General features: G+C 43.4%; 1 protein-coding gene and 1 long non-coding RNA gene across 5 annotated transcripts in view; one reads left to right on the plus strand and one right to left on the minus strand.

Annotated features, from left to right (window-relative positions):
* The first annotated feature begins 335 nt into the window (after positions 1-335).
* Positions 336-26649, plus strand: part of LOC116153604 (uncharacterized) — a 65448-nt gene continuing 39134 nt past the window's right edge. The window contains exons 1-4 of one of the 4 annotated variants that reach the window (XR_010381064.1): positions 336-562; positions 723-818; positions 1402-1461; positions 10054-10252. This is a non-coding gene — a long non-coding RNA (uncharacterized LOC116153604). The other 3 variants (XR_010381063.1, XR_010381065.1, XR_010381066.1) reach the window with 3 other exon arrangements.
* SERPINA6 (serpin family A member 6) lies at positions 5442-26097 on the minus strand. The gene is made up of 5 exons (XM_010987833.3): positions 26027-26097; positions 18712-19340; positions 12370-12640; positions 7365-7512; positions 5442-5899 (listed from the first exon to the last, which is right to left on the minus strand). Exons 2-5 carry the CDS (start codon positions 19322-19324, stop codon positions 5714-5716), a joined length of 1218 nt encoding a protein of 405 aa, XP_010986135.1. The 5' UTR covers positions 19325-19340; positions 26027-26097; the 3' UTR covers positions 5442-5713.

Consider the following 26649-nt stretch of genomic DNA (forward strand, 5'->3'; position numbering starts at 1 on the left):
TCCTGGCCCCCTAGGAAGTGTGACTCAGGAGTTCTCCACCTTCAGCTAGGACCTGAGTCCTGAGGGGCTCCCAGCAGGTCAAGCTCAAAGCCTAGCAGGATACCGTGAACTCTTTCACCAGTCGTGCGACCCTGAACACGCTCCTTGCCTCAGTTTCCTGATCTGTAAAACGGGGCTCCATTAAACAGTAAAACAGCAAAAGGCTGGGCTGTGAGGAGTGTTGTGAGGCTTAAATGAGGCAGTGCCTGTGAAGAGCTCGGGAGCTGGTATCTGTTGTATAATTTGTTGCATAGAGACCTGTGCTGACCAGGGTAAAATCCGAGGAGACAGTACAACACTTCCTGGAACTCCTGCCAGGCAGGAAGTACAATGCTTCCAAAAGTTACCCCGGACGGCCAGATGGAGGGGCTTCTAAAGCAAATACGTCCTGGGACCCAAGGGGCTAAACGTCTGAAAAAACAACTAAAGCCAGTTATGGCATAATCAGGCTTCAGGAGACAGACAGACAGAACTGCAGCTCGTTTGCTCTGCGTGGATCAGATCAAGAGGAAAGCTTCGGCAGGTGTGTAACACGGGGGCAGAAGGGAAAAGGCTTCCAAATCCTTGCAGCACGCGCTCGCGCATGCGCGCACGCACTCGGAAGATAAATGACTCGCCGTTTGCCCAGCGGCCTCGGTGTCTCCCTTCCTCACTGGCCTTCTAATTCCCTGCTTCGGCTCCAGGCTGCTTTCCATCCTGGCTCACCTGGCTCCAGTGACACCTCACAAGACTGCAGATTGATCTGTTCTGTCCCCAGCGCTGCAGGGCTGATGGCCCAGGCAAGTCCCTTAATGGTTGCTTTTAGAAGCTGTACGCAGGACAGTGGTCAGCGAGGTGGAGATAACGTCTGGGTAACTAGGAGTTTGGCTGGTTAGCACCTGCATCTGCATAGCCTGATAGGGGAACTAATAAAGCTTTCTTGAGATGGGCTTTCGCTTTGGTGCAGTCAGAAGGACCTCTAAATAAGAGGGAAATGATAATGAGTTTTCCTTAGTGGGTATAAGGAAACAGATGCTCAGAGAGGTTAGTTAATTTTTTCAAGAACACAGAGCTTGAATCTGAACCCAGACCTCTCTCTCCAAAGGCAATGCTGTGTCTCCTAAACCCCTGACTTAAGTAGCACAGCTGCTGACAACAGGTTTTAATTAAGATGGTCCTTCTACCGGGGATATTATGTCCTTTCCTTATTTTTCTTTTGTGCTGTGGGTCATTATTTATTTATTTTTGTTTTTAATTAAAAAATTATTTTAAATAATTTCAAACCTGAAGTAAAATTGCAAGAATAGTTACAAAAAACTCCTATAACACTTTATCCAGAGTCGTAACTTTCTTTTTTTAAAACTGTCTTATTATTTTATTAAGGAATCCACCTCTGTGACTGTCATGAAGCCCGGGCTGAGTTAACGGTGACGAGTTTTGGAGGTAACTACACCCAACTCTGGACTTTCTGGTTATAACCACTGTCTTCTTTCTCTACCTCAACAAAAAACTAAACTCATGGGGCTTCAATCCATGTCCTCCTATTCCTAGAAGATGCCAAAGCCAACTGCGTAAGAGGCTTTTTCAGAGGAGATGACTTTTGTTCTCTTAGAAGACAAACCCTCTACTTTGCTTTGTGAGGCAGACAGCAACCCCAAACCACAGACAGGTTGGGTTCTGCGCAGATACATAAATTTTTAAACATCGTCCACGTGTTTGACAATTCTTTTCTCCATATCTGCCTGTGCGCACGTGCGTGTGCACATGCGTGCTATTGTATTCTGAACCGTTGGAAATGGCAAGGTAATACCAAGAACAAGAACATTCATTTATGTAAATAGTATCGAATAAGCAAATCCAAGAAATTTAATCTTGTTTCAACACCTGAAGCTACAGTCATGTTCCAGTTTTGTCAGCTGCCCCACACGTTCCTTGTGATATTTTTACTTTCAACCTAGGGTCCTGTCCAGGACCATCTATGTGGTTGGGGCCAGGTCTGTTTAGTTTCCTTGAATCGGGGACAGTTTTTCAGCCCTTACTTTGTCTGTCACTATGTGGCCATTTGGGAAAGCTCAGGTCAGCTGTTTCACAGGCTCTCTCAATTTAGGTTGGTCTGCTGTGTCCCCATGGTTAGCCTCAGATCATACATTTTTGGAAGGACTATCATGGAAACAATGTTGGCTCCTTCTCAGACTGTCACATCCAGAGGACACGATGTCCCTTTGTCCCTAACTGGTGATGTTAATTTTAATACCTTGGTTAAGGTGATATACATTTCTCCAATAAAGAGCTACTCTTTCTCCTTTTATAATAACTCACTACTGAGGAGAGACTTCAACACAAATTTTAATATCCTGTTTTTCATCAAACTCCCCATGCCCCCGGATTTAGTATCCATTGACTGTTCTTGAATTGATTTTTACTATGATAATCTAAATCCATCTTTCCTTTCATATTTATTTATCACTATGATGGGTATGGATTCATGAACTCTTCATTTTATTCAGCGCACTTTAATCCATTACTGTTCTTACTATATATACATATCCTCTGTTATGTATTTATTTATTTACCTGTTCAAATTGTCCCAGCTATACGTATATATTAGAAATGTACTAAAGACCATGAGTTTATGCATTCAATTCATACCCTCCATCACAGGATTCTTCCTTGCTTCCCTCATTCTGTATTTGTGGCTCTTCTTGCTCAATCCTGCAAATCATATAGTGTCTCGTTTGCTATCCCCATTCTGTGATGAAAAACAAACCTGGAAAGAGGGCTTCCAGATTCTTCCAACTAGAGATACATCGTCCAAGTCTTGTGTTTGACAATTCCTTGGATTAATTCTTTTTCTCCCTCTCAGTGTAGTTATGTTATCCATTTGAAATATATTTGAATTCATTTTATTTTCTTTTCATTTGGTTTTAGGGCTTTGCTCACTTTGTTCATGTAATTTTATTTTTAAATATATAGAACATTAATATTATCCTTAAAGTCTAAACCATTTAAAAAGATCCATAAAGAGAAGTGGTACTCCCTTCTACCTCCTCCACTCTGTCCTTCCTCATGCTTTTCAGGCAACAGTTTATTTAGTTTCTAGTTTATCCTGCCCGTGTTTCTTTTGACAAGGACCCACCAGCATTTCCATAAGCAATGCATGAAAATGACTTTTTCCACCCAACCATTATAGTGTACTGGGAAGCTGTCACGTTTTTGCCAGTCTGATGGATAGGAAATGGTATCTCAGTGTAGTTTTAATTTGCATTTTTTAATTATCTATCAAGTCCAACATATTTTCATGTGTTTAAACACCACATATTAGGGATATTAGCTCTTTATCAGTGATATATTTTGAAAATATTTTCCCTGAGGTTTTCACTTCTGTTTGTTCTTTCTGACTTTGCTTATGAAATTTTGACCTTGCAATTAAAAATATTTTTCATATAGTCAAATTTCTCAATCCTTTAACAAACTTCATCTGGACTTTGAGTCATGGTTGGAAAGCTTTTTTTCTACATCTAAATTATAGAGGAATTTACCCATGTTTTCTTCTATTACTTGTATGGTTTTTTAAATTTAGATCTCTGATTCTTAGTTTATTCTTATTTATGTTGTGGAAAATAGGTCTAATTTTATCCTTTGTTTTTTTTAAATGGTTATCCAGTTGTCCTGATACCATTTATTTAAAAGTTTTTCTTTATCAAATATTAAATTTCCATTTTTACTTGAGTCTGTCTCCAGACTTTCTAACTTACTTCATTGGTCTCTCTGTCTCCTCAGGGCCTAGCACCACAGATTTTACTAGAGTATCTGTGTAGGATGTTAATACCTGAGCGGGCCAGTCCCCTGTCCTCCCCACTCCCTGTCCCCCATATCTGTACCTTTTCAATGTTTTCCTGGCTACTCTTGCACATTTATTTTTCTGTATGAACTTCGCTAACATCTTGTCTATCTCCAGAAAAAAAATATTTGCTAGCATTTTTATTGGAATACCATTAAATTGATAAACTTAGGGAAAACTGATGTCTAGATGATGTTGGCCCATCTTATTCAAGAAAGAATATCTTTGCATTTGTTCAAGCCTAATTTTGCATCTTAAAGGATTATGGCAGAATTTTCTCTATATAAATTCTGCTCATTTCTTGCTTATTAGTAAGTGTTACATCTTTTCAGTTGCTATTTGGTTTTCTCTTCATTATGTGTTTTAACTGGTTGTTGTTTGTGTATATGAAGGCATTGTTTTTGCATGTTAATTCTATATTCTGATACGATACTATAAATTCTTTTATTATTTGAGTTTGCTTTATCATTGATTTGCTAGGGTTATATAGGTACGTTACATGTCATCTGCAAATATAGAGAGAGTTTCTAATTCTATGTCTCTGATTTCTCTTATCTAATTGCATCGTCTAGTACCCCCAGGACAATGTGAAGTGGTAGTGGGTATAATGAGTGGCCTTGTCTTACTCTTGACCTTAGTGGGAATGCATTTCTTATTAAGATGCTGACTTCAGAATTCGGGGATATCTATATTTATATCTATATCTATATCTATATCTATATCTATATCTATATCTATATCACAGACACACACATACATAGGAATATATATATATACACACATATGTATATATAGGAAATGTATAAATATGTATATTTAAGGAAGTATCCCTCAATTTCTTTTTCTCAAGATATATGCCATATCTATCTACCTATCATCTACGGTATCACCTGATTATCTACCTATATATCATATATCATCTATCTATCTATCCATCCATCCATCCATCCATCCATCTGGTTCTTCTTTATCTCATTTAATGCTTTTTGCCCTGAACTGGGAGAGTAGGGTCTCTTCCTCCAGCAATCTTTGTCTAGCGCCCTCTACTGACAAAGATTAATATGCCCGGCTGGCAAAGCAAAACTGTTTAAAACGTCCAGATCAGTTTTTGCAGAGCAGCAATAAAGGGAGGATTTGGAGTTGAGAAGCAATAAATTGATAACTATTTTTGCTTTAAACAGTTAATATTATTTTAAATATATTTAAAATATATATTATATTTATCCACATATTTACTCTTTCCAGTGCTCTTCCTTCTTTTGTGTAGGTCCAAGTTTCCATCTAGAATCATCTTGTTTCTGCATAAAGAACTACTTTAAAATTTTCTTTAGTGAAGGTGATAAACTTTTTCAGCTCTTGCTTGTCTGGGGAAAAAAAACTCTTTATTTTGCCTTCATTTTTGAAGGTTTTTTATGGTTTGTTTTTGTTTTTTGAAAGATATTATGACATTTTCCCACTAGCACTTTAAAGACAACTTTCTTTTGTGTTTTGACTTGAATAATTTCTTTTTTTAAAAAAGTTTTTACTTAGAAATAATTTCAAATTTACATAAATTTACAAAAAAAAAAAAAACCAGTGTTTCCATATACATTTCAGTGTACTACCACATAGTACACAACTCTAGGACAATGATCAAAACCAGAAAATTACATTGGTACAATATTATATTGGTATTATCCAAATGTCAATCGTCTCACTTTTCTCCTTCAACTAACCTTGTCATCAATCACAGTGACATTGTTTATTACAAGAGAACCTAGAGAAGATTAGGGGAACCCGCCCACTTCCCAGAACGTTTCAGTGGACTCCCTGGTGCCCAGAGTCCGAAGCGCTGCGGCTCCTCTGGGTGTCCCCTTATGTCAGATTCACAACCTTGCCCAGGAAAAGGCTGCTCCACGTGAAGTGGTCGAAGATAATGAGGATGAAGGGCCGGTTGAAGTGGATGGTGAGAGGATCGGGCGCCCCCTGTAGGCTGACCTTGGTGTACGCAACTGCCTCCAATCCTTTCTCATCCAGTTGCAGGATGGCCTTATGGAGCACCTGGTGGGTAAGGACCGAGAGTGGGGGTTGAGCACCTGCGGCGTGTGGGGAGTTCTCCAAGTCTCAGCGCTTCACCCTTCTGCCCTCGGGTTTCTGGATGGCGAAGCTGAGGCTCAGAGGAGGTCACCAGCTAGCTCCTCATCTCCATGGCAGTCCCAGGATGGGAGCAGGGGTCTGCCCAACTCCAGAACCCATACCACACCTAGGCTTCCTCCCTAGAAAGTGGGCAGGTGAAGCCCACCAATGAAGATCAAGGCTCTGGGGCCAGAATTGGACTTCCGCGTCCATATCCCGTGCCCCTTACTGGGTCCTGGGCTGGTGGAGGCAAACCTTGCTCCTTCTCCACTCTGCCAGTAAAGAAGGAGGGTTCAACTTATGCAAAGTGCTTGTGCCTCTCTGTATGAAAAAGGGTCATCTCTGACTGTTGAAACAGTCCTTGATATGATCAAAATTAGAAGAAATTCTGAAATCAGCAAAACGCTTGCATAGCTTTTATCAAAAACCTTGGACAGAGCAGATCTGCCTAATTAAATAACAACACCCTATGGGCAGATGGTGCAGCAGGGAATCAGAGGCTCAGTGGCTCTGTAAATAGGCACATATGGCTGGGGAGAACTCTGAGCTGGGCTACGAATCACTGCAGTGTGTCTTGGGAATATGAGGTTTTGAGTCAAACAGACCCTAGGTCAAATGTCAGACTATTTACTAGCTCTGTGGCCTTGATGAGTTATTCACCCTCCCCAAGGCAGAGATTCCTCTTCTAAGAAACTGGGGTAACACTCGCCTTGTAAGGTGATAGCTGTCTGACTCAGTCCTTCACACACAGGCATTTTATTGTGCACATACTCTGTGCCAGCATCACAACGGTCCATGTCTATGTGCTTAGGGAGGAGGCTGCTGCCACTACAGCTTTCCCCTGTTGCCTCTCTTGTTGTGTCACCCACAGGACTGTAAGATCCTGTGAGGGCAGGGCTAGGTCTGAGGAATGGAGGCACATCCAGTGTTGAGCACAGTTTGGGGCACAAAGTAGATGTTCAATAAATACTCCCTGAATGAATGAATGAATGAATAACAGAACATGAAGCAGAGGGATGAAGATAATGAATGTAACTGAGTAGAAGATTCAGTGTGATCTCATTTAGACGTTTCCTTTTTGCTGGAGGTGGCTCACAGTCCTGCCATGGTGACTTTGTCTTCCACAGGGGCCCCTCTGTGTGGCCTGGCAGAAAGGGTCAACGCCTGGGCTGCAGCGCTCCCTTGTCACTAGCTCTGTGTAACCTTGGGGATGTCACGTTCTTGCTGAGCCTCTATTTAGCCTGTTGCAAAACTAGGAGCTTGGACAAGACCTGGGGCTCTCAGCCTGGGACCTAGAAGCCTGTTCATGGATGGGCTCCATGTTGCTTCTATCATTGGTATTGTGGATTTTGGCAGGGGTGAGGGGAAGGTGGGGTCTAGAGATACTTACCTTCAGCACCTTCGGTGGGGCCTCTTGGGTGATGCCTGAGAAATGTGTCTTGTTGTTAAGCAAGTCTGCAATGCCCATGTCCCTCATGATGCCCCCAAGGTCATAGGCTCCGGAAATGGACACCTTTGGGATGTACAGGTCCACCTGGCTGCTCGGGGTAAGCAGATGGGGTTAGGTTTTTCTGGGGGCTGGGCCTGGCCAGCCAGACTCCCTCTTTCACTGTGATCCCTCCAGACCCTGCCTCCCAGCTGGACCTGCTCTTTGGGGACAGGGGAAGGGAGAAGGGAAGGGACAGGGCAAGAGGCAGACTCTGTCTCTCCCTCCATCACACAGGTAGCTTCCTCTTTGGGCCTCTGAACTGCAAAGCCTTCTCAGCTCTTTCTTGGAGCTGATTCCACCTGATACAGATAAACCATTGGACACTGAAGGAAAGACTCCCTAAAGAAGTCCTTGTGGACAAAAGAAATAAAAGAAAAATTAAACAAACGGGATCTAATCAAACGTATACACTTTTGCACAGTAAAGGAAACCATAAATAAAGTGAAAATACAACCTATGGACTGGGAGAAAGTATTTGCAAATGATGCGATTGATATGGGATTAATTTCCAAAATATACAAACAGCTCATACAGCTTAATAAAGAAAAACCCAATCAGAAAACGGACAGAAGACCTAAATAGACATTTCTCCAAAGAAGACATACAGATGGCCAACAGGCACATGAAAAGATGTTCAACAACACTAATTATTAGAGAAATGCAAACCACAACTACAGTGAGATATCACCTCACACTGGTTAGAATGGCCATCATTAAAAAGTCTACAAATAATAAATGCTGGAGAGGGTGTGGAGAAAAGGGAACCTTCCTACACTATTAGTGGGAATGTAAATTGGTGCAGTCACTATAGAAAACAGTTTGGAGTTTCCTTAAAAAACTAAAAATAGAGTCACCATATGATCCAGCAATCCCACTCCTGGGCATATACCCAGAAAAAAATATAATTCAAAAAGACACATGCACCCCAGTGTTCATAGCATCACTATTTACAGTAGCCAAGACATGGAAGTAACCTAAGGGTCCATCAACAGATGACTGGATAAAGAAAATGGGTATAGATACACACAATGGAATATTACTCAGCCATAAAAAGGAATGAAATAATGCCTTAGACCTAGAGATTATCATACTAAGTGAAGTAAGTCAGACAGAGAAAGACAAATATCATATATCTCTTAACTGTGGAATCAAAAAATACTACAAATGAACTTATTTATAAGACAGAAATGGACTCAACAGACATAGAAAATAAATTTATGGTTACCAAAGGGGAAGGTGGGGGAGGGATAAATTGTGAGTATGGAATTAATAGATACACACTACCATATATAAAATAAACAAAAAGAATTTACAGTATAGCACAGGAAACTATATTCAATATCTTGTAATAACCTATAATGGAAAATAATTTTAAAAGGATATATATATATATATATTTTTTGAATCACTTTGCTGTACACCTGGAACTAGCACAGTATTGTAAATCAACTAACTATACATTAGTTACCCCCCCCAAAAAAAAGAGAGAAAAAGCCGTTGTGGTCCCCCAAGGACCCCCAGCAGAAGAGGAGGAGTGGAGGGAACATCCACTGGGTGTAGGGGTCCTGGTCCCAGCCCGGCTGCTAATGCTGTGTGGCTTCAGCCAAATCCTGTCCCTCTCTGTGCTTGTTCTCATCTATACAGCAAGGCAGTGTAAGGCAACAAAGGCCTCTCTTAGGGCCCTTCTGTACTAAAGCTCTGTGATTCTGGAAGAATTTGAGGATAAGACTGGCAGTTTCCTCTGGGTAAAGCAGGTAGGCTATCTAGAAAGGTAAGTAAAGTCATTCCAGGGGTGGGGGTGGGCATTACTTTCATTTTAAAATTTCTTCCTTTTCCTGCTCTCCAGCCCCAAACCCTGAAATCAGTGAAAGGGTGCGGCTCTCCAGCAGGGGAGGGAATGCAGGAAACCTTCTCTTTACTGAGCAAAAGCTGCTCTGGTGAGGTTTGGTGGCTGGCAACCAGGGCAGCTGAAGAGGAATCAAAGGCAATGGAATACTACTTGGTCATAAAAAAGAATAAAATAATGCCATTTGCAGCAACATGGATAGACCTGGTGATCATCATTCTAAGTGAAGTAAGCCAGAAAGAGAATGAAAAATACCATGTGATACCACTTATATATGAAATCTAAAAAAAAAAAAAAAAAAAAGACAAATGAACTTATTTACAAAACAGAAACAGACTCACAGACATAGAAAACAAACTTATGGTTGCCAGTGGGGGAAGGGATAAATAGGGAGTCAGAGATTTGCAGGTACTAACTAACAGATATAAAATAGATAAACAAGTTTACACTGTATAGCACAGGGAACTATATTCAGTATCTTGCAGTAACCTACAGTGAAAAAGAATATGAAAACGAATATAGGTATGTTCATGTATGACTGAAGCATTATGCTGTACACCAGAAATTGACACAACATTGTAAACTGACTATACTTCAATTAAAAAAAATACGTATATATATATAAAGGCGAATGAGACATGTGACTTGTCCAGACAGGAAACAGCAAAGGAAGGTAAGGGAAGCACCCATACCCGGCACCTGGTGGACCTTCCTGAGCTCCCTTATCTCCTCTAATCCACGCAGGCAACCAGTCTTAAAAATTGGAGTCACCATCCTCAACTTCTAGATTGCGAGACTGAAACTCAAAAGAGGCTGAGGAATTTCCCCAAAGTCACACCACTGGGAAGCACAGGAAAGTGAAGAAACCAGGACTAGCTGCCTCAGACTCCCATCGCCTCACCCTCAGAGAGCTGCCGCCACGACCTATGCAGGCAGCAGGTAGGTAAGTAAGTGACAGCAGAGCAAGGAGACCTAGTGGAGGCTCTCGCGAGAGCAGCCGGTGAGTAGGGCCCAGAGGTTTCTGGTGGGAGGTGCTGGACCCTGAAGGATGCTGAGCTTGGATGCGTAGGAGAGCACAGTTGGGGAGGAGGCAGTGATGCTGGGAAGGATGAGGGAGAAGGGGCGACGCAAGCATGGCGGTGAGAAGCCACGGGCAATATCACCCGGATAAAGCAGAGAACTCATGCCCAATCACATATGATGTGTAAAGATGCAAAGTTTTACCTTGAATGTTCATTTAAAAATTTAGAAGAAAATGGAACGTGTTATTGATAAATGTTGTTCAAGTAGTTTGGTGCAGAGATTATTTTGGGTGTAAAGAGATTATCCTTTATTTTCAACCTGCTAGGGTCGCGAATTTGAATCACGGTGCATTATCACCACCTGGTGGCACTGTACCTGAATTACAGGTTGCTTTTGAGAGGTGGGAGTGAGGTAGGGACAGGAGGGCCGACTTGAGGAGCTGGCAAATGGAACTCTCCCATCGCCCAGACACAGGCTCACATGCACACACACTCAAGGGAGGTCTAAGGACACTTCTGTGCCCCCACGTAGCTACAGGGGATCTCTCTGGAACAGAGCTGACCATACCACTCTCCCCCGCACTAGTGAGGTCAAACTTGCTGGCACTTTCACGTCCACTAGGGGGAGCTGGATTAACCTCTCCAGAAGTATCAGCACTTGGCAGCTCTCTGAGGGGATAATTTAAAATAAAAATAACCAAAACCCTAGAACAGGAAACCTACATATATAATAAAGTAGAAGAGCTTCTTTCTAGACTGTCTGCCTGCAAAATTCTTGGATTGCCAAATTCATCCAAGTTGAATTCGTCTCATCTGTTTCTGTTGCCGGTGCCCCGGGCCCCGCCTCCCTGACTTGGCTGGAGTCGTTCCCTCTTCCATGAACGCTCTTGGGCGCACTTGCCACTGGCTGAACTTCCACTCGGGCTTAGCGCACAAAGTGAAAGCAATCTGCTCTGCAGCCCCTTTCCCAGTCCCCTGGCCGGAGTCCCGTGTCCCACCCTCCCCCAAATTTTACACATTTGTGCATCTCCTCCCTTTTCTTGCTCTGAGAGAACCTATGATGTCATTGTACCCCTATCAATGGCACCAGACTCTGTTTTCTGCCCTAGAGTGCAGGCCTTTTGGGCCTATATTTTGCCCTTTTCATCGTTCTATCCCTTGTGCTTAGCCTAGTGCATGGTACACAGCAGGTGCTTCCATATAAATATAGTGAACGAATGGATGAATAAATGAAATCGTACCTGTCCATGAGCCTTCCTGAGCGACTCCAGATCCGAGCGCCGGCTCCTTCCCCCAATCCCCTCTTCCCTTTGAGTCTGCACCACCCACCCACCACCAGCTCCCAAATTGCTTGGTTCGTGCACAGACAGAACTCCAATCTCCCGGGAGTGAGGACCATGTTCTCCAGAACCTCTGCTTCCCCCTCCAAGGTGAGGATCAGGGCTGGACACAAGCTTGGCTATAATTTTGATTGTCCTCTGGCTCAGAGGTTCCCGAGGGAAAATGAGTTTATTACCAACTTATCCTTACTTTCTTACTTAGTTACTGATTGATTGAAGAAGAATTAGATCACTGAGTGGCTTAAGAACCATTCATAGGCTTTGCATTGTTTCCAGGGTGGATAGAGTGATGATTTTCATTGTCTTTTTTATGAGATCTCCCAGGAATCTTTAGAGCTGCTTGGTCTCAGGTAAGCAAGATAAATGGATCAGTGAGGGCCGGGTGGTTGGTGAGCTCAGTTTGAGAAAACAGTGAAAGATTTGATAACACAGAGGGCGGCTATTAACCTTCCAGGGAAGAAGGACCTCACTTTGTGGAAGGGCCCGGAGTAGCTCAGCGCCAATCGACAGGTGGAGAAGTAAGTGTGACCTCTAGACCAGAGAACCTCCAGCCTTTGGGGACCCAGCAGGCAGGAAAAGTGAGCCCTGGAGGGCAAATCTGGGGGAAGAAGGATGGCCAGTGCACCCCTTTTCCACCCACCCTACTTTCTGGGAACGCGACGGCTGCAGAAATCAGCACAGCTGGCCGGAGGGCTTACCTGCTGGTCAGGGAGTCAGCCCATCTCTGAATGGTGTTCCGGCTCAGCCCGGCAATCACTGTGTCCATCTTCCCCTTGTCCGGGAGGATGAAGAAGGCGGTCTCGTTGCCTGTGTACTCCAGCTGCACCAGCTGGCAGGGGAGCTCCGAGTCATTCAGGTACCTGATGGCACTCGACTGGAACATCATGGGCACTGTCACCCTGGTCGTCTCGTTCACATAGAAGTTCTCTTCCCTGGTGCTTTCTGGGTTGAAGGGCTGTGCCCACGTGCCTGGTAAGAGGAGGGAGAGGGAAAGTAAGAGAAAGTCTCTGAGAGCAGGGCGAAAAGGCAGCTTGGGAGGCTGCACAGCCCCAGGGGGGACCGCCAAGCAAGTGATGCAGCCTCCTTCACGCCAGAAGGTCCCACCAGAGTTGCTGGAATTTCCTGCTAAGATGTGAAATTCCCGGAGGTTTAAAGCCTGTTCCTTTCTCCACCCTTTGCGATGGACTGAGGATCAGCACCGTATCTGAGACTGACTTCTAGAAATAGAAGGAGGAAGAGAGCAAGAGATTGCTGGCTCTAGGATTTAGGGGTAGGGGTCAGTAAACCAGACTTTGCCTCATTGCCCCGGCCCTGGAGGCCATCCTGGCTGGGAGGGCTCTGGAAGTGGTGCTGGATCTCAGTCTGTGGATTCAAGGTCCCTGGGGGGATTTGAAGGAACCAACCATCCATTCCATCCCCACCCTCTGATGTCCTAGCCGCCCAGTCAACTGTACGCACTTTCCTACAGGAGGCTCCACATCTGCCAAATGGCCCTGAAGGCCACAATACATTCCCTAGAGGCAGAGTCTGGGTGAGAAGATTCCTTCAAGGTCACAGACACCCACCCCGGACTGAACTCAAACCCTCTCCACCATGTTTCATGATATCATGCAATCTGTTCCTCTTGTGACGGGGAACTCACTACCTGAACAGATGGGACTTTCCACTACTGGTCAGCGCTGATGGGAAGAAAATTGCTCCTTAGACCGAGCCAAAGTCTGCCTGAATGTAATGCCTGCTTGATTGAGCCTTTTTGGCCCTTGAATTTATTCCAAGCAACCCTGAGTCTTCTTACAGGGGACAGACCTTTGGATGTTTAAAGACACAGGCTGAGTCTCACTAGGGCCTCCTCTGCTCTAGGTTAAGTCTTCCCAGGTCTGGAGATGACTGAGGACCCTAGTCCAGTGGGTACCAAGTGTCCTGGCTGCCCTTGAGCACCAGTCCAGAAACCCTTGTGAGGTCACTGTTTCCCACCTGAGGCCACCTGAACGTGGCCAGTGCATAGCTCCAGGCAGACCCTTCTCCATCCCTCTGCCTGGGGGACTCCCTGGATCATGAGGCTGTCTCACAGCAGGTGGGATCCCTTGCACGTTCTCAAATCGTCCTCCAAAGGAAGCCTGAGGTCCTCAAAACTGAAGGGGGCATGTTTTGTGGCTAAGTCGTCCAGCTCACAGCCAAAAAAATTGGATTAAATATTTTTTAGTGCTAGGTTTTTCATCCTTAAAAGTTTGCTGTATGCTTTTGACTAAGTATTTCTTTTCTAGAAGCAAGTATAACATATATCCAGTTTGGCAGAGAACCAAACACAGAATGGGATCTAACCTCTACTTTAGGGGATCTTTTCTTGAAAATTCGTGGGTCAGGAGAACTCATGGTTAAGAAACTTAAGAATTTGTGAAGGGGAATTGGAGAGAGCATGGATGACTCCCTGGAAAACTTTTTCACAATATTTTTACTGTTCTCCATAAAAGAGCTATCAAGACAGTCCACTAAGTAAAGACCATGCCAGGGACTCTGTACATGTCCTAAGTGTAGTGATGACAGCCACACCCTGCACTTCTGTTTATTATCCTGACTTGCTGCAACATTTCAGAGTAGCTCCCAGCTTAGCAGGGGCTTGTTAATTAGCTTTGCTGTATCACAGGAAGTCTGTGTACAGCCAGGCAGCCCGCACTCCTGTCAATGTCTGCTCTTACATTCGAAGGTTAAAACTCTCTCTGATTTTATTACCAGGAGCTATGGTTTCCCATCAACTCAGCGGCACTGTGGCCATGAGAACACTTAGAAACCACAAGAGCAAGGCCCTGGGCCAAATGCCATCCTGCCAGCCTCTGTCCGTCCTGCCTCCTCTCAGGCACCAGTCAGGCTCAGAAGGGCCCTCCCTCTACCTGGGTTTACTGTGTTTTTCTCCCAAGGCTGTGTTACGAGAACCTCTATGCAACCACTGTTGAGTTTCTTCCACATGCCAAGTGGTATGCAAAGTATCGGGTCTCCACAGAGATGGGGATGCCATGCACAAGAGTGCACAGTCTAGGGGGAGAGATGTCCTGGGTAATTAGTGGGAGCATCCAGAAACATTTCCAGGCAAATATACCCAGACTCCTTGGCCCTCCCGCAGTCAGGTGTCAAGGATGCTGCCTTTTGTATAGAACCACAAAAGACTTTGAATAGCCAAAGGCATCTTGAGAAGGAAAAACAAAACTGGAGGCATCACATTTCTTGATTTTAAACTACATTATAAAGCTATAGTCATGAGAACAGTGCAGTGCAGGCATAAGAACAGACACATAGACCAACAGAACAGATTTGAAAGCCTAGAAATAGCCCCTCACATACATACTCAAATAATATATGACACGAGAACCAAGAACACTCAATAGGAAAAAGAAAATCTCTTCCATAAATGGTGCTGAGAAAACTGGATATTCACATGCAAAAGAATGAAACTGGACACCTGTCTTACATCTTCACAAAAATTAACTTGAAATGTATTAAAGACCTAAACATGAGACGTGAAACTGCAAAAATTTTGGAAGAAAATATAGGGAAAAATAAACTCCTTGACTTTGGTCTTAGCTATGATTTTTTTTTTTTTGGATATGACACCAAAAGCACAAGCAACAAAAAGAATAAACAAATGGGATCACATCAAACTAAAAAGCTTCTGCAATAGCAAAGGAAACAATCAATAAAGAAAAAAGGCAACCTATGGAATGGGAGAAAATCTTTGCAAAACACATATTGGATAACAGGGTAATATCCAAAATATACATGGAACTCATACAACTCAACAGCAAAAACAAAAAAACACCCCCCCCAAATAATCCAATTAAAATGGGCCTCTGACTTGAATAGATACATTTTTCCCAAAGAAGATATACAAATGGCCAACAAGTATAAGAAAAGGTGCTCACTCAGCATCACTAATCATCAGGGAAATGCGAGTGAACAACCATGAGCTGTCACCGCACACCTGTCAGAATGGCCATTGTCAAAAAGAAAGGAGAAAACGAGAGCTGGCGAGGGTGTGGAGAGAAAGAAACCCTCGTGCACTGTTGGCGGGAATGCGATTTGGTGCCACCAGTATGGAAAGCAGTATGGAGGCTCCTCAAAAAATTAAAAACAGAACCACCGTATGACGCAGCAACCCCACTTCTAGGTATGCGTCAGAAGGAAGTGAACTCACTATGTTGAAGAGTTGTCTGCACTGCCACGTTCATTGCAGCATTATTCACAACAGCCAAGACAAGGAAACAATCTTCCAAACAATTTGATGGATGAATGGATAAATAAAAGTGATACACACACACACACACACACACACACACACACACACACACACACACACGTATACCTGTATTAGAAAGTTACTCAGTCATAAAAGAATGAGATCCTGCCATTTGCAACAACACAGAGGAAACCTGAGGGCATTATGCTAAATGAAGTAAGTCAGACAGAGAAAGACAAATACTGTATGCTCTCACATATATGTGGAATCTAAAAATATAGAACTTACAGAAACAGAATGGAATGATGGACAGGAGGAAGGTGATCAAAGGGACACACTTGCAGTTATAAGATGAGGAAGTTCTGAGGAATCTCATATACAGCATAGTGGATATTGACTACAGTTAATAATGTTATGTTATATACGTAAACGTTGCTGAGAGAAGAAATTAAAAATATCATAGTCAGCATTTTATAATAACTATAAATGGAGTGTAACTTTAGAAATTATGAATCACTATGTTGTACACCTAGAGCTTTTATTGTACATCAGCTATACTTCAATTTTAAAATGCTACAGTGAAAAAATAAAAATGTATAGAAGAAAAAAAGTTCTCACCACACACACAGGTTTCTTTGTGAGATGATGGTTGTGTTAACTAACCTTATTTTGGTGCTCATCTCACAATATATACATATGTCAAATCAACCCGTTGTATACCTTAAATTTACATGATAAGTTAATTATACCTCAGTAAAGCTGGAGGAAAAAAAGAATGGTGCCTTTGCCTGGCCAGTCCCTTACCCTCACTACCCTCCAGGAAAGGAGGCCTCTCCCAGGTGGGTTCCCAGACTCGTGCTGGAGAACGGGCAGAGAAAGGCCAAGAGGCAGCAGGAGGGCTCGCCAAGATGCTAAGAGATGCTAAGTCCATCCAGTAATAACATGCCGGGGGCGGGGGGATGGGGGACAGCTGGCTGATGGGAAGCCCCGAGTGAGAGGCGGGGAGGAGAGAAATGGTATGTGAGGAGTCTTTGCTGGGGATTATGATTTGGATAATCTTTAATGCGGGTGTGGAAAAACTGCAGAGGATGCGTATGAGAGACAAAGATTTGCCTGAGGGAACTGGGAGGTTTCATGGAGGTGGTGGCTTTTGAGCCAAGATTTGAAGTGTGGGAAGAAGTTTTAGGCAGTCAGGTAAGTTGAGGGAGGGCTCAGGGGACAGAAGGGGCTTGAACCTTTTGTCAGGCAGAGTGGCCCCCCAAGGATGCCTGTGTCCTAACCCCTGGAACCCATGAATATGTTATGTTACGTGGCAAAAGGAAATTCAGGTTGCTCATCAACTGACTTTGAGATGAGGGATTACTCTGGGCAATCCAGGTGGGCCCAGTGTAATCACAAGTGTTCTTAAAAGTGGAAGAGGCTGGCGGGAGGGTCAGAGTCAGAAAGGAGATGTGAGGATGAGAGCAGAGGCCAGAGTGATGTGATTACTAGCTTTGAAGAGGGAAGAGGGTTACAAGGCGAAGAATGCAGGTGGCTTCTACAGGCTGGAAAAGGCAGGCAACGGATTCTCCCCTCGAGACCCTCTAGAAGGAACATACTCTGGCATCCTCTTAACTTTAACCCAGAGTGACTCATTTTGGACTTCTGACCCCAGAATTGTGAGATAACAAATTTGAGCTGTTTTAAGCCATTGAGTTCATGGTGATTTGCTCCAGCAGCAATAGGGAACTAACACAGGCTTCCACGGGGACGTCATGCTCAAAGACTTGAAAGGAATTCGGTGTGGGCGGCCTGTCTGTGATGTGTGTACGTGTCAGTCTGCTGTGTATTGGGAACTTTAAGTAGGAAAAATATTGAGACCTGAAGCTGGAGAAGACACAAGAAACAGATAATTCTAGGCCAGGGTTTTTCAACCTTGGGACTATAGCCACTGGGGGCAGGTATCACTGTGGGGGCTGTTCTGTGCACCCTCCCTGGCCTCTCCTCACTAGATGCCAGTGTCACCCCCCCCACTCCTAGTTGTGACAACCCACAATGTCTCTAGACATTGCCTGACATCCCTGAAGGTGGATGGGGGTGGGATCTCCCTCGGTTGAGAACCACTTATAGACTAAGGAGTACAGATTTTATTCTCAAGGATAATATATCCTCAAATTGCCTGATCATAAAAATGATGAGGGGAGAGAGCCTTGTTACAAATACAAATTCTAGGACTTTTTTAAAGCAGTTTTGCTTCAGTAGGTCTGGTGTAAGCTCTGGAATCTGTAATTTTAACAAGTCTCCATGGTGATTTTTAGGGACAGGCACTTTGGAAAATCCTGCTCCAAACTGGTGAGGAGGGACTGTGGTTGGTTGACAGGAGACTTGGTCAGAACTGGCCGTGAGCCCCCCAGGAAGTGTGAACAGGAGGGCTTAGGGACCACCTGGAAGTTCCTGAGGACAGGGGCTTTGTCTGTCTGGCTAGAGGCTGTATTTCCAGCCCCTGGCCAAGTACCTGACTCACAGCTGGGACTTGGCCAATATTTGTAGACTGTGAGGTAGCCAGACTGTTCATAGCTACATGTTTGACCTTGAACCAACTTGCAAGAGCTTGGGCAAGTTGCTCAACTCTTCTGGGTGTCATTTTGGTTCTTGGTGAGATGACATAATTCCATCTTCCTAATAGGATCATGGAGAAGATGGAGATTCAGATGTGCAGGTGCTTTGTAAGATTGAAGTCTTTGCCCAAGAGTGCACCCTGGGTTTTGATGGCTCTTACTATTGTTGACAGTAGAGGACAGGGCCTTGTCAGAATGGGATGGGTGAAGGGTACCTTTAAAGAAGATGTAGTTGACCAGGATGAGCATGGCTGAGCTGTCTAGCTCCGAGAACAAGTCCACAATTTTCCCTCGCGTCTTATTCTTGACATACTCGTTAATTTGTCTTCTGGCTCCTGTCCAGTCCTGGAAATCTGTAGCCAAGGCGTCCAACCCATAGTAGTGCTTAGTGTCTTCTGAGAACGAGTCCAGAAGCTCCAGGCTGCAGTCAAGGAACAGGGCATTGCCCATGGCCATATCCAAGGCAGTGTCTGACTCCCTGAGGAGGTGGTGGACATGCCGGAAGCCCTGGTGGATCTCAGCTTCGGATGTCTCAGTGAGGTTGAAGCCCAGGCTGTGGAGAAGCTGCTTCCGTGTGTAGCCACTGGCACCCAGGGACAGCATAGCCAAGGCTGTGGAGATGCTCACAGGGGAGATGAAGACGTTCCTGCCTGGAGCTGAGGCCACTAAGTGCTTATACAGGGTAAAGGCAAAGTCAGTGTTGCTTGGAGCCAAGTCCCGGTGAGGGTTCCTCTTGCTCACGACAGCGTCAGAGTCTTTAGCCTGAATGGTCCAGAGCCCACTGGTAGACAGCCAGAAGAGACAGGTGTACAGAGCGAGCAGCATCATCCTGGATGGCCAGGCCCTGCAGAAGCACAAATGCTCATTAGATGTCGTGGGGCCTCTGAGGCAGCGAGGTGTGGTGAGCAGTAGGTAGAAGACCCCATTGAAGACCCACTCAAGTTCCAGTTCCTTCCTTCCTCCACATTGGCTGTATGACATAGGGCAATTCAGGGTCTCAATTTCCTCATCAGAAAATGAATTCCAACACCTGCTGTGATTTATCAAGTAACTATCAGGTGCCTAACATTTTGCCTTGCCAACAAACTAATAAAGTAGATATTATTGTTCTGATTTTAGGCAGGCATAAATGGAAGCTCAGAAAGGTTAACTATCTATCCAACTGATATATTCAAAGTACTGAAAGAAAGAAAAAAACTATCAACCAAGAATCCTCTATCAGGCAAAACTCTTCTTCAAAAGTGAGAGAGAAATTAACACATTTCCAGGTTAAAAAAAACAAAACAAAACTGAGGGAGTTCATTACCACTAGACCCCTCCTACAAGAAATGCTAAAGGGAGTCCTTCTGATTAAAATAAAAGAACACTTGAAAGTAAAAAAAACCTGTAGGAGGAAATAAAGATCCCTGGTAAAGGTAATATGAACAATTATAAAATCTAGTATAATTTCAGTTTGCAACTCCACTTTTTATTTTCTATATGATTTAAAATACTAATGAATTTAGTATTCCTCTATGTTTTTGGAGACACAACAAATAAAGATGTAATTTGTGACTTAAATAACGGAGAGGATGTGGGAACAGAGCTATATGGGAGTGGTTTTGTATGCTATTGAAGTTAATCTGGCACAAATTCAAATGAGAGTATTATAACTTTAGGATTGTAAATTTCCATGGTAACCAGAAAGAAAATAGCTATAGAGTATGCACAAAAGGAAGTGAATTAAAATGTTTCACTACAAAAAAAAATCAACTGAACATTCAGCTAAACATAAAAGAAGATGGTAATGCAGGAAGTAAAGGACAAAAGAGTTATAAGGCATTTAGAAAACAAATAGGAAAATGACGTAAGTCCCTCCATGTAGGTAGTCGCTTTAATGTAAATGGATATAGTTCTCCAATCAAAAGACAGATTAACAGAATGGGTTAAAAAAAAAAAAACAACTATATGACTACTAAAAAAGGCTTATTTTAGATCCAAGGACACAGACATGAAAGTAAGAGGATGGAAAAAGATATTCCATATAAATAGTCACCAGAAGAGATTGTTGGTAGCAGAAGAAAGGAAACAATAAAGATTAGAGCACAGATAAATAAATAGAAAATAGAAAAACTAGAGAAAATAAATGAAAGCAAAATATAATATATCTGATCAATATATATTACATAGTATGATAATACAGTATGGTATAATAATATATGGTATAATAATAAAATGTACTATAATCTTCAAATATATTAACAAAATTGACAAAACTTTAACTAGACTGAGTAAGGAAAAAAAGAGAGGAGTCTGAAATTACTAAAATCAGAAATGAAAGTAGGGACATTACTACCAATTCTACAGAATTTTTAAAAAAATTATAAGAGAATACTATGAAAAGAAATTAAAAATTACAGACCAGGAAGATGGATAACCTAGATGAAATGGAAATTTTGTAGAAACACCAAACATACCAAAATTAAACTATAAAGAAATAAAAAATTTGAGTAGACCTGTAAGTAGTAAGGAAATTGAATCAGTAGTTGAAAACTTCTCAACACAAAAAAGCCCAGGAGCACATGGCATCAGTTTTTAATTCTACCAAACATTTAAAGAAGAATTCACAGAAATTCTCCTCAAACTCTTCCAAAAAAATTGAAGAGGAGGGAACACATTCATTATCTTGATATCAAAGCCAGGCAAAAACACCATAAGAAAACTACATATATTGGTTATGAACGTTGATGCAAAAATTCTTAGCAAAATACTAGCAGGTAAAATTCACTAGCATATGAAAAGGATTTTACACCATGAACAAGTAGGATTTACTCCTGGAATGCAAGGATGGTTCTATATGCAAAAATTGATCAATGTAATACACCACATTAACAGAAGAAGGAAAAAAAAACATGATCATCTCAATTGATGCAGAAAAAACATTTGACAAAATTCAACATCCTCTTTCATGATCAAAACACTCTACAAACTAGGAACAGAAGGAAATTACTTCAGTGATAAATGCCATACTATGAAAAGCCCACAGCTAACATCATACTCAATGGTGAAAGATTGAAAGCTTTTCATTCAAGATTCAGAACAAGACAGGATGCCTGCTCTTGCCTCTTCTATTTAACATACTACTGGAAGTTTTAGCCAGAGCAATGAGCAAGAAAAGGAAATAAAATGCATCTAAGTTGGAAAGGAAGAAGTAAAATTATCTTTGTTCACAGGCAACATGATCTTATACATAGATAATGCTGAAGACCACAAAAAAACCCGTTAGAACCAATAAAGGAATTCAGCAAAGTAGCAGGATACAAAATCAACACACAGAAATCAGTTCTGTTTCCATGTAGTAACAACGAGGAATCTAAGAAGGAAATTAAGAGAACAATTCCATTTACAGCAGCATAAAGGGAAGAAAATACTTAGGAATTAATTTAACCAAGGAGGTGAAAAACTTATACACTGGAAACTGCAAAATGTTGCTGAAAGAAATTAAAGAAGATATAAGTAAATGGAAAGACATCCTGTGTTTATGGATTGGAGGATTTAATATTGTTAAGATGCCAAAACTACCCAAAGAAATCTGTATAGAGTCAATGCAATTCTTATCAAAATCCTATGATGTATTTTGCATAAATAGAAAAATTTGTCCTAAAAGTCATATGGAATCTGAAGGGACCTCAAATAACCAAACAGCCTTCGGAAAGAAGAGCAAAGTTAGAAGTCACACACCTTCTGATTTACAAATGCACTATAAAACTGCAGTAATCAAAAGTGTGGTATTGGCATAAAGGCAGGCATGTAGACCAATGAAATAGAATAGAGAGGCCAGAAATAAACCCGTGCATATCTGGTCAAATGATTTTTGACAAGGGCACCAAGATCATTCAATGGGGAAATGACTTTTCAGCAAATACTGGGAAACTGGATATCTACATGCAAAAGAATGAAGTTGGAGCCTTACCTTATACCATATACAAAAATTGACTCAAGATGTATCAAAGACCTAAATGTAAGAGATAAAGCTCAGAAGAAAACAGAGTCAAAACTTCATGACATTGGATTTGACATGACATTGGGTATAACACCAAAGGTACAGGCATCAAAAGAAAAGTTAGACAAATTGGACTTCACCAAAATTAAAGACTCTGTTTGTTAAAGGACACAACCAATTGAGTAAAAAGGCAACGCACAGGATGGGAGAAAATATTTGCAAATCACCTATCTAATACAGATACATCCAAAATATACAAAAATTCCTGAAACTCAAGCGCAAAAGACCAAAAACCAATCCAATTCAAAAAATGGGCATAGGACTTGAGTATATGTTTCTTCAAAGAAGATATGCAAATGAACTAAGAAACGCATGAAAAGATGCTCACCGTTAGTAATCATTAGGGGAGTGCAAATAAAAACCACAGTGAGATCCAACTGATACTCATTAGGATGTCTATTATGAAAAATGAAACACCTAAGAGAGAAGTTAAAAAGGAGCAGTGGGACTCTTAGAGCAGGCAGATTGCTAGATATGAGCAGAGAAAGGGGGACACAGACCAAATGGCAGGAATTGGGCAGAAAAGAGGGGCACAAGCCAAACGCAGGGAGCCATACATCATGTAAGCACCAGGGTCCCTGGGCAGAGAAAGAAAAGCAGGAACCTTTGGGCTGATAAGGGATCACACCTTTTGGGGTCATGAGTGGCCTGGAGATGAACAAAGAAAGGTGAGAAAAGGCAGAAATTTCCAGTGTCCGAATGTAACCTTTTGCTCATTATGCCCTCATTTCAATAAAATTAGCCTTGCAGATCAGGAGTACCCATCATGCACCGACACCATGACACTTCCGATCCAGACTAAATAAGGACACAAATCCCCTCTCCCTTTGGGAAGGTGGAGTTGGGATGATGATCAGGGAATACGACCCCAAGCCCTTCCCTCCTCAATGAATATTCGGCCCATTCATTTTTACACCCTATGTAACTAACTTGGCCAAGAAACACAGGGCAGCCGCTCACCTCAGCCTGCCCGCTCTCCCCTTGAGAGTGTACTATCTGTCCTTTAATAAATCCTCACTTTACTTTTCTAACCACTATGTCTTGTCTCTGAATTCCTTCTGGGACGGGACAAGAACCTGGAACACCGGTTGCCTCTACTGGCAACAGAACCGTCCCAAAATGTCACTTGCCCAGAAAGATCAGGTAGCTCAGAAGAAGGCAAGCTTCCTTAGAGCTCAGGAGTGAACTGCTGAGAGTTAATGAACCAAACCACAATCTTCTATGAAGATTTTTCAGATAAAGACAGTAATAAACGTATTGACCAAGCAGCAAAAAGAAAAAAGAAAAAAAAAAGAAACAGAACACAGAAGAAGTGTTGGCATGAATGTGGAGAATTTGGAAACCTTGTACATTGCTGGTGGGAATATTAAATGGTGCAGTCATCTGGAAAAGAGTATGATGGTACCTTAATAAAATAAACATAGGATCATTTAATTCAACAGTTCTGCTTCTGGGCTGCTCCAAACTCAGAACCTCACCAGAGACAGATGCAAACATCCCCTGACCTCCCTGAGCCCTCCTCCCACCCTCTCCACGTGGATGGAAAAACAACTCCTGCTCTGAGTTCCTTGCATCTTGGCTTTGATAACAGCCTCACTGCCCTGCCCCCTCCTTCCCCGGCCACAGGGCTTTGTAGGCAATTCTCCATTTTCCTGGGTTTCCTGGCGAAACAAGTTGGATTACGATTTCAGCCTTGCTATTTATGACCTGGGTGGCATGGGTGCTCTATCTAAACTCTGCCTGTTTCGTTGGTATAAAATAGAGTTGATAATAATACACAACCCTGGCCTGGCCCTTTCTACCTTCCAAATTTTTGTTGTTTGTCTCCTCCAGTCTCAGGACACAGCCCAGGTTTGGGGCTCGGCCTCTCTACCAGTCGCCTGCCCACAAGGTCTCCTTGTCTCCTGCTCACTTCCTGCCAACCATTCTCGTCTCCGCAGCCAGAGGTGTCTTTCTCAAATCAAGCAGATGGGTTGCTCTGCTGCAGAAAACCTTGCAGTGGCTCCCACTGCTCCCAGGGAGGGGTGATCCTCACTGATGTGGCCCAGGGAGTCCTCACCACCCTGGTGACAGCCCCACCCCTAGCTTCACATCAGGCCCCTTCAAGTCTCAGCTGCAGCAACGCTGGGTGTCTCAGGAGTGATCTCCCAGCACATATCAGACTTTCATCCCTCTGCCGGGGTCAGGCCGGGGAGGTCATTCCACTGCCTAGTATTTGCGGAGTCTGGCTCTGGCCTGAGAGCTGGGAACAAAGATGGGCCTGTCCCATTCCTGACCCATGTGGCTCCACTCTTTTAGCCCATCCCCTCCCTGCCAGGCCTGGCTTGCTCCCTGTCGTCCTTTGGTACTCAGGTCCCGGGTCACCTCCTCCAGGAAGCCCTCCCTCTGTGCTTCTCTCTGTCACTGCCCCTGGCAGATTGCAGTGAAATCTTTGCTTCAGCTTTGGCCCTCTCCACACCTGTCTTTGGTCCTTTCTTGGGCAAGGACTCCGAGCAGTTCACAGCCCACAGGGTGGGCTTTCTCCAAATAGAAGTTCTTGTCCATTCCCTTGTCTTCCTACTGGCTCTGAGATTTCATGCCTCATCCTCTCCTGTGTTAACTCTCCAAGATTGTTGTGAATATCAGTCACAGCTGTTATCAGTGCATTCTGATGTGACCTCACTTAATGGGTCATCCCGAGCCCATTGTACGGATGAGAAAACTGAGGCTCAGGGAGTGAGAGCTGAAATTCCAAGTCCTGCAGTCTGACTTTGGAACCTGTGCCACGCCATTCTGCCTTTCTCTAGAGAAAGCAAAGTGAAGAGTAAAACAGCTCTCTGAAAAGTACCAGCAACATGAAACTGTGGAGTATCAGCATCATCCACGTATTTCATTTCATGAATGTTCTCCTTGTCCTGCATTTCTGAAGTCATGCATACAGTAAACATGACTTTTTCTCTTTGTTCTCTGTATTCCAAAGGGCCCCTAAGGGCCAGGTACAGTCCTAGGCCCTCTGCATTTAAATCTCATAGCACGTGGTGGAAAGCTGATAGTTCCGTTCTGTCTGCAGGATCCTTGCCCCAGGTCACCAAGTGAGGAGGTGTGTGTGACTCTGTGGATGCACAGTCTGCTGCATCAGCCGGACACCACTCTCCCCTGCCTGTGTCCCCCTGCAGGGGCTCTGTGTCGCACTGAGCCACCCCAGCGCTCAGACTCCATCCCTGAGGCAGTTATGGCTGCTTGGCTGGGCCTAGGAACACTGTGCATTGGATGGGAATGGCTCTTAGTGATCAGCCTTTGCAAGGCAGGAACCCAGCAGAAGTCAGACCCCCGTGGGTGACCCCCAGATTCTGGAAAACCCTCTCCAGGGTTGCCTCATAGCACCGCTGGTTGCCCTAATGCCCAATGCCTCATTAAAAAAAAAAAAAAAGTCAAATAAGCAAGATGCTGCTTCATTCTGGAGGTTGGGCAGGAGCAGGAAGGATGGAGAGTCCTCAGCTGTTACTCACGGTCTGCAGTGGGCTTAGGCTGCAGCTGCTGACTTGGTCCCGCCGTCCTGGATCCTAATATGTGTGCAGTAAGCCGGCAGGGCTTCTGCCACTAAATCTTGTTTGCCAGCTTTCTTGCTGGTTAATGGTTAGAGGGGGGCCACTGGCCTTCACCATTTGGTGGTCCCCTCCCCCAAGACATTAACCAATGGGAGGCTTTTCCAGGAGATTTGAGTAAACACAGTAATGCTGTGAATTAACTTTCCTCTGCATACAGTTCCCTGAAGTTTTTTTAATATCAAAATGTGACTCGAGTTGCATCAGTGTTTGTGGTTGCCTGGTGCCAGCTGGCACAGAGGCCACAGGTGCCCTTAGTTAGTATGATGGTGCTGACATATGTGAAGAACCAGGTGCTAAGCTTGGGCTGGGAATGAATTCAGCAGGTCCTGCTTTCAAGCGGACAGTGGTTTGGTGGGAAGACAGACATGGAATAAAAGCAGCCCAGAGCTTCCTGTGAATTATCCCATTTAATCTTCACGATTCTATGAAGTGGATATTATTACTACCATTCTTCTTTAGATAAGGAAATGGAGGCACATGAAGCTTAAGTGAGCTGCCCCTGAGACTCAAATCTAAGACCATTT

The sequence above is a fragment of the Camelus dromedarius genome, chromosome 5 (genome assembly GCF_036321535.1).
Source record: "Camelus dromedarius isolate mCamDro1 chromosome 5, mCamDro1.pat, whole genome shotgun sequence".
In the NCBI taxonomy this organism is placed as follows: Eukaryota; Metazoa; Chordata; class Mammalia; order Artiodactyla; family Camelidae; genus Camelus; species Camelus dromedarius.